This window comes from Corticium candelabrum, chromosome 4, assembly GCF_963422355.1.
Source record: "Corticium candelabrum chromosome 4, ooCorCand1.1, whole genome shotgun sequence".
NCBI lineage: Eukaryota > Metazoa > Porifera > Homoscleromorpha > Homosclerophorida > Plakinidae > Corticium > Corticium candelabrum.
In genome coordinates, this window is record NC_085088.1 from 5140273 (window position 1) to 5148806 (window position 8534).

At 40.8% G+C, this 8534-nt stretch overlaps 2 protein-coding genes across 2 annotated transcripts; one reads left to right on the plus strand and one right to left on the minus strand.

Annotated features, from left to right (window-relative positions):
- The first annotated feature begins 646 nt into the window (after positions 1-646).
- LOC134178419 (uncharacterized) lies at positions 647-5412 on the plus strand. The gene is made up of 5 exons (XM_062645298.1): positions 647-1032; positions 3406-3582; positions 3644-4006; positions 4067-4201; positions 4922-5412. The coding sequence occupies exons 1-5, from the start codon at positions 672-674 to the stop codon at positions 5269-5271; spliced, it is 1386 nt and encodes a 461-aa protein (XP_062501282.1). The 5' UTR covers positions 647-671; the 3' UTR covers positions 5272-5412.
- Positions 5413-7136: 1724 nt separating this feature from the next.
- On the minus strand, positions 7137-7874 carry LOC134178464 (uncharacterized). Its single transcript, XM_062645341.1, has one exon. It carries the CDS (start codon positions 7872-7874, stop codon positions 7137-7139), a length of 738 nt encoding a protein of 245 aa, XP_062501325.1.
- Between the last annotated feature and the right edge of the window lie 660 nt (positions 7875-8534).

The window sequence follows — 8534 nt, forward strand, 5'->3', positions numbered from 1 at the left end:
ATTGTACGTGGGCAAACGACTGGCACTCACTGTATTGTGACAGTTCCAGTGTATGATGTCATGCAAGTAGGCTGCAAATATCGAATCTAGCAAGACAATTGCAAGGTGTTCGATGTCAGCACGCACCACAATGTAATTGTACATGTGACTTGATCACTGTGGTCCAACTTCCAAATTCAACCAGTTGTGTACATGTGCTAGGGTTACCCTGATGATCTAATTAGGTGTAGCAGTGCTATGCAGATTATACTGTTGCGGGCGATTAACGGACAACCACATCCGACTGTTCTGTTAATCTCTATCAGCATCTGCATTTGTCCATCCATTCGTCTGTCTGTCTATGTGTCTGTCAACACGTCTAAACATTTACTTCTTGTATTCAAATACATTGTATGTAGTCTGGTAGTAATGTTGGCTTGCTACGAACGCTGAGAAGTATCTGCCCAGCGAACAAAGGCAATAGATTGCGCAGTGTTTGCGGTATGAATGACGTCTCGTAGCGGTGTACAGCCGTGACGCAAAGACAACTTCACACCCACGTTTGCGCACTCGTATCTCGGAAGTACATCCTGGAAGTAGCTAGACACTTGGTGCCATTTGCGTAACACCTTGACCCTATATAAACCAAACAGATTCAGCGCTTCTTCACTTTTTGCTTTTTCTCGTCTCTCATGCCTCGTACTGCTGCTGCCTACTGCGTCTTGTTCGTCGCTCTCGCGATTTATAACGCGCATGCGCAAATTATAATCCCAAGCAACGATACAACGGGATGTCGGAGTCCAAGCTCACGATGTCGTCCGCCATTGAAATTAGGCGATTTCGATCCATGTGAAGAATTGAACTGCCCCGGTGGCGTGGTGGTGGATAACGTGAAGTGCCCGTGCTGCTATCGCTGTGCCAAGCAGACTGACCAGGAGTGCAGCCCAGAGACGGAGAACATAGTTCTTTCCTATGACTACTGTGACGGGGCGGGATTGAGGTGTCAAAAAATTACGTCACGTGGAAGTTCGACTGCTATTGGTCGTTGTGTCGGTGAGTTAATTATTGGGTTCGTGGTAAATGCTGGTGACGTCATATTTGCAATTTATTTCATTAATATATACGTATCTTTAGTAACTAGTTATTGAAGCTGTGTTTACACTGTTGCTTCCACAGCTATGAGCTAGCCTTCAAAGTTAATTAATTAATTCTGAACACCTACGATAGCTAGATTAGTTGTCGCAAAGAATTACGAATTATACAAGCTATTTTTTGTCTAAACGTGGTATCTGTAAAATTTATCTAAAATTGTAGTGATGGCCGTTTTGTGTTGTCGAAGTAGAGTCATGGTATACGAGACGTAAAATCTCTCTTGGTTATGTAATGCTAGATTCACGTATAGATATCGTAAAACCAAGAAAGCGAACGACTTCGAGTCATCAGTTGTAGACAGGTGAATTCTTTTGTTTATTTCCGACAAAGTCTTAACAATTCCAAACATGAATTACACTGTTCTGGTAATAAAACTCTTTCATGAAAGTTTTGCGCGTACGATTGGCTGTTCGGCCATTGTCTCTGGTTGTCACATACGATATATAGGAAATACTGCTCTGTGATTGGGCCACACTAAGGAGGTTTGGCACATTCCTGCATCATGAGAGACATAGCCAACCACATAGTCCCCAGACCAGAAGTCAGTTCAGCCCTATATGTTTAGAATACGCTACTCGCCAAGTCTTGTGACTTTTGCAAAGTCCCTTTTCTTGTAGGCTCATAGCTGAATTAAAGTTTGGAACATTTTGAATACGGTTTACACAGGTACGTAGAGCTTGTTGCATCGTTTAGTTGCTAGTGCAACCATCACCTTAGCCTAGATGGCCTATCTAATAGGCTCGAGGGTCCAGCCAGTCGATTCCCTTCTTTGCCTTGCGTAGGGGGAACTGGCTGGACCCTCAAGCCAATTTCAAACGCAGTGACAGGAGTACCCATCTGGTGCTATGGTGCGACATTGAATGTCAATCAAAGTTTTGCAGTGTCAGAGCAGCACCAAGATTTTAGTAATGTGTTGGCACACCATTATCGATTATCCTACGCAGTATAGCTGTATGTCAATATATCAAAGCGAAGAACAATTGACTCCTACTGGCCAAGCAAAAGTAGGTATGGTGACTCTGGTCTTGAGATGCAGACTATGTCTTTTGCACACACTTTACATGCGTTACCAGTCTTACGTACATACATACACTTTACCAGTATGCATGGGATTGTCCCTTGAGTCAAAAGTATGCACAGTGTCAAGTACGTTTTTGGGGCTGCAAATCGTGGCAACGCTAACCATTTCAAACTTGGGCACTTCTGAGTGACGGCTTTTCAGACACATGATTTTATTGTTTACTAAAGATAGGACTTGTTTACACACACACACACACACACACGCACACACACACACACACACACACACACAGCACACACACAGCACACACACACACACACACACACACACACACACACACACACACACACACACACACACACACACACATGCCCTAAACCTCTAACCCTAACCAGCCCATCTTGAAAGATGATGGCATAAACAGTGAAAAAAGCAAATCTCTACTCAGTTCATCTACTACAGTACCAGTTTAGGTAATATATCGGACAGCGTCCTGAATCGTTTAATTTTCCACACAGCAAGAGATGTCAAACTGCTGCTTCTTGCTAACCCAGCAGTAGAGACCGCCTACATGCACCATAGACCATCATTCTACTTCTTTTGTCCATGCAGTGTCGCCGTTTTCACTGCTGGACTCTGTGCGCGTGGTCTCTGTCTCCATCGGTAATAACCAGAAATAGACGTAAAGTCACGAAAATGAGTTCTTTGACATTGCAAGCAATCGAAGCTCTTTACAATATGGGAGTAGCACGATGGTTGTTCTTGGCAAATAAACACGTTGTCGTAGGCTCACTCGCAAACACACACACACACACACACACACACACACACACACACACACACACACACACACACACACACACACACACACACTAGGGTTACAGTAATTTTAATTGTGGACCATTGGCCGGCTCGACATATGGCAAATTGGACAGAGTACTGTGCCAGTTGATGTGATGATGTCTTTGCATGCTTTCAAGAGGTATATAGTGTCGACAATGTCTCGTGTGTAAGTGGTTGTAACCTAAGCTAGCAGTGAGGGTTTAGCACTAGTGCTTCATTTAAGTCAGTGTTTGCCCGTATTTTTCCAAAGATTTGAATTGGTGAATGGCGAGAGTTTGTAATTAACTTGTTTACATGTCAAATTTGTGTTTGGATATTTCCATGTTGATTGGAGTTTTTGCTGTTAGTTGTTTGTTTAAGAAAGTTGATATCATATGTTAAGGTCACATGCAATGTGCTTTGTGTATTAGGTAAAATAGTGCAGCCATGTCCACATGGTCATGTACATCAGAAAGGATGTCTGACTTGCACGTGCATCAACGGAGCAGAGACGTGTGTGAGGACCAAGAACATCACCTGTCCAAAGCTGAATTGCGGACCTCGATTCAGGTATCGTCCTGTTGACAAGTGCTGTCCTTTATGTTCAGGTGAGAGGTCAATTTTTGTAATTTTATATTGATTTTAATGAGTTATTGTCAACTACTATAGAGATACCCATAATGGAACCCTTTCCACTGCCATCAGTCAACGTACTAGGAGATTCATCTGAATTTCTTGTTAAGCAAAGAACCGAAGTAACTGTCAAATTTCTTGCTTATGGTCTTTCAACAGTCGATACGTTATCCAACTTGCCTCTCTACCACAATGGACATCAACTCCAGTCATCTCGCTATCTATCAGTTGAACTTATCCGTCTTCCTACTTCAGTGAATGGTTCAACCATTTTTGACAGTTTTGTCGAAATCACATTTTTTCTAAGTGTTGTGAAGAAGAGTAATGAAGGCGAGTACACATTAGTGGCCGAGAACGATCAAGGAACAGATAACGCGAGTTTCAGTCTTCAAGTGATCAGTATGTCGTTTTGTTTGTACGAAGGAATATCAGTGTCTTACTTGGTGGTGTTTACTACAGAACCTAGTTTGAAAAGTTGTTCTTTTGAAACTGATCTTTGTGATTGGAAACAGCATGGCACTGTTGTTGGCTGGTTACGTTATCGTGAACAACCAGTGAACTCTACTGAATCTGAGGCCAGATCTGGTGCATCAGGTATGAGATGACATTAATTTTGTTTGTTTGTCTGTTTGTCTGTGTGTCTGTCCGGTTGCCTGTTTGTTTGTCTATTTGTCTGTCTTTCTGTCGATATGTTTGTCTGTTTGTTTCTGTCTGTCTGTCTGTCTGTGTCTGTCTGTTTGTCTGTTTGTTTGTCTGTCTGTTTGTCTGTCTGTGTGTCAAATCTTCATATATTTTAATAATGGCAGGAGTGTACCCTCCAGTCAACTGCTCTTTAGAATATTTTATGTTTGATTTCTTCTCTCCTTCTTGCTGTCGCTCCATCCATAGTCGCTGCACTTCGCACAGTGTCCTGGCTCCAGGTGTGAACCCAGGCCACATCAAGCTCAACATTTCCCCCACATGTTGAGTCAAACACAGCAATGTCTGCTCTGTAGTTGGATGTCGTATATCTATATTTTGGTCAATGGCATTGTAGCATTGTAGACTGCTCAGGCCTTCAGACCAGCATGAAACAACAGAACTATGTCTGTCTGTCTGTCAATACATATGACAGGAACGCTATACAAAGCTAGTGTGTCTGTCTATTTGTTTATTTTCTGTCTGTGTGTCTCAGTTTCGTTCACTGTTTAGCTGTCTGTTTGAGTGGACGTATTTTTACTGTACATTAAATTGATCACAAGCCATCAAATTGAAACTCACTTAGTGACGACTGTTAGCCAGTTCAATACAGATTGATTCATACATTCTGTCTAGGTTATTATCTACAATTGGAGTATTTCGAAAGAGTCAGAGGTGGCGAACAAGCTGTATTGCAGGGTGTGTTGACGCCGGCCAAGTTTCATCCCACGTCACTGTCTTTCACTTATCGCCTATTTGAATCAGAAAAGGGCAATCTCACAGTATCCCAGTACCTCTATGACAAGGATGGAAACAAAGTTATAAGAAATCTGTGGAGTCAGAGTGGAGACCAGGGCAACACGTGGCATACGGCTTCGGTAAAGGTTGGACCCATTCAGCCATATGTGAAATCTCGAATTTATTTTGTTGCTACTGTTGGTCGCGCATGGCAGAATGTTGCTATTGATTCGATTGTTTTGTCGTAAACCAATGTAACAGACATCTTTTTGTATTGCGACTTAGTGACGTAGTGACGATTTGCTTTGAATGTTGTCAGTCTTTGTGGATTTTGTGCGTGTAATTGTTGCATAACAGCAAATCAATAGATTGAGTGAGTTGTTAATTAACTAATGCTTTTTGACACACACGTTAGTCTGAGCTTCAAATGAAAATGTAAAACTCAGACTATCTGTACACATGATTATATGAATTAATATATATATATATATATATAATATTTATTTATTTAATTTATATTCTACTATAGTTTCCCAACCCCAACCTCAACACGTCTATCACAGAGTAACCCACAAATATCATCACTGTTTAATTAATGCTAGTCTCTCTAAAACCATATTGGAATTATATAAGCCAAGTTTGATGGACTGTTGATAGAGTAATATATGATATAATATATTATATATAATAAACAATGACTTAGTTATATAACTTTTGATTTTGATTTATAATTCTTATATATTATATTACATAAAATAACTAATATTATATTAATATTAATATTCATTATATAATAATAGATTTAAGATCGGTGACAGTGACAGTATGCTGGCAACAGCAGAAGTTCGACTCTTGCACTAAATTATTTGCTGACGGTGATATGACTCATTTAGACGGTAGTTGGTGTGTTCAATAATAATACATCGACTGTTATCAATAGACAGAACTAAAATCCGTGTCATAATGAATCGATTTGTACTCCTGTTGTGCATGGTTGCTTTTCTACCAGAGCAAAATCAGCTAATTGAAGTACTGTATATAGTTGTAGGAACCGGGGGGAGGGGGCCCTGGGGCACGTGCCCCTCAACTTTTCCAGCTGTCAAGTGACCTGGTAATATATAAGAATGACAGATGTAGCAACTGATAACACTGACATGACACACAGTATTACTGCACTAACACTATAGTGGTAGTTAATGTTGGTTTCCTGTTTATTGCTATGTATCATGCTTACGTAATTACATATGATTAATTAATAATACATTTGGCCTTGTTGTGCAAAGCTGCATCGTGCCCTATTAGACAAATGTCCATCCCCTCAACCAAATCTAGTTTCCTACGCCTATAGTACAGAAAGACATGCGTGCGGGCGCTAAGAAACATCTGATCTGTTGATGTTGAAAATGATCCATATCAATCCAAAGCGTCTGCTTGAAAGGGAGTGTATAGTCTCTTATCGTATTTTTTGATTAAACGCCACCGTGTTTATCTGTTAAAAGTATGGACAATTTCACGAACGTACGCATACAAAGAGCACTTTTCTGAACCCCCCTCCTTTCGGATTCCCAAAGCGTACGCAATGTTGTTGGTGCACAATTCAATAGCTTACCATGGTTTCATCTACTAAGTGTTGACGTGTGGTCTTCAACGCTTCTGCATTGATACAGTTCTTCCATTCCAGTTGGCCTGCTCGAGCAATGTCATGGACTTTTCTAGGGACAGCTGATGTTGTTCTAAAACAAACCAGAGTAGGCTGCCGTGGTCGTACATGCTTTCTAATGCAAATCAACTAATACATAAGGAGCAGCTATTGACATGCCATCACAGCACATGTCATGTATGATTGTTTGTAGCTATTAGAACACCCAATCCAACAGGGGCAGCAAAGCGACTCGCAAGTTGGGGGTGGGTGAGACATGAAAGGACACCGGAGTACACGAGGTACTGTTTGCTTCAGAGCCATATGCTCTGGTATGCTTACAAAAAGAGGTTGTGCTCAAAGTTGTGGCGCCACCACTGTCCAACAAATGCATAAAGTAAATTTATAATACAAAACAATAACAAGACAACGACATGTCAAATTGGATGGTTCAGAACAACCACCATGTCTGTTTTACAGTCGTAGTTGTTGAAAAATTTCTAAGATTAAAGAAGATGAGAGTTGCTTCATCTCAGCCCTTTCTCTCATCACATCAAGAAGATTGCAAATAAATGTGATGGCTTGTTCTTTCAGCCGTGGAGTGTTGTGAGTGTCTGACAAACACAAAATTTCGACTACGTTCTCCACTCTAATGTGTATTGCCACAATCTGTTCACAGTAACTCTTCAGTTTAGAAACTAGAAAGCGATCAGAAAGAATGACGAGTTGACATGCCATCTTCCAGTCATTTAGATCCACACTCACCTTGTCTGTGATGAGATACACAATAAGAGCTCGAAAAGCATCATAGCTTGCATCTTCGATTGCAATTGTGGTCATGTGTCCATCACGTGAAGATTGGGATTCCTTCATACCAGATGAGAAGAGACCAGAAAAATAAGAATTGCGAGCAATTAGAACACATTTACAAGCAAAGATCTGTTGGCCTTCAACTTGGAACACAACATCTGCCAAATCCTTGTTGTCTACAAGAAACATCTGATCTTCACCCAATGATACATCTATCTTTAGTAGTGACAGGAAATACTTTTGGAGATGAACTTTACGAATGCAATGGTTCTGTGTAAAGTAAAGTTTATGGGTTGACTCATTCAGAAGAAGATAAGACGAATCGTTTGGTTTTGATTTCTCACCATTGCCATCTACTAAACCTCTCTCACCACATCCCACTAGAGTAGTCATTGTCTCCATGGTAGGGGAAATTATTCTAATCTTCTGATTTCTACGTTCACACACAAAGATGCAACCTTTGGCGTCAATAGTAATTCCAAACGGTTGATCTAGTGTAGCCTCTTGTATTGGTCCATCACGAGACTCTGCTCCTTTGCCACCAGCAACTGTTCTAACATTCCTAGTGTTGAGCAATACTATGGCCACTTGAACTTTGCATCACTACAGTGACCATCTGTCAGACCTTCTGCTTGTTGTCCTGCAATAGTAGTGACATTACCATGTACATCTATCTTGCGAATACAGTGTTCGTCAGTGATGAAGAAGATGGATTTGTTTGCTGATTGAGTAATATCTTTTAATACCCTAAAAGCTGCAGACACACCCTGCCCATCAACTAATCCTGGGTTTCCTGATCCAGTCAATGTTCTCACTGTGCCACCCCCATCCACCTACACACAATGACATGCATAACATTAAGAAATGACATCACTACCAATTTAAAATGTTCTAAAAAAGCAAGAGCAAAGTCAAAGCCATGTGTGTGCTGTTCTAGAATATTTCTGCCTATTTCCAAAGCTACCTTAATTGTCCTAAACGTATGGCCAAGAGTACAGTAGGGTAAATTCAATTGCAGAAAGAGAAAAGGAACGTGGAAGGTGAAGATGAAAGATGGGATAG

Excerpts from the sequence above, each read along its gene's own strand:
- LOC134178419 (XM_062645298.1), top strand. The coding sequence starts at position 672 with ATGCCTCGTACTGCTGCTGCCTACTGCGTCTTGTTCGTCGCTCTCGCG. Across the intron at positions 1,033-3,405 it reads TGCTATTGGTCGTTGTGTCG|GTAAAATAGTGCAGCCATGT; the intron begins GTGAGTTAATTA and ends TTTGTGTATTAG. Across the intron at positions 4,007-4,066 it reads TTTCAGTCTTCAAGTGATCA|AACCTAGTTTGAAAAGTTGT; the intron begins GTATGTCGTTTT and ends TGTTTACTACAG.
- LOC134178464 (XM_062645341.1), bottom strand. The coding sequence starts at position 7,874 with ATGGAGACAATGACTACTCTAGTGGGATGTGGTGAGAGAGGTTTAGTA.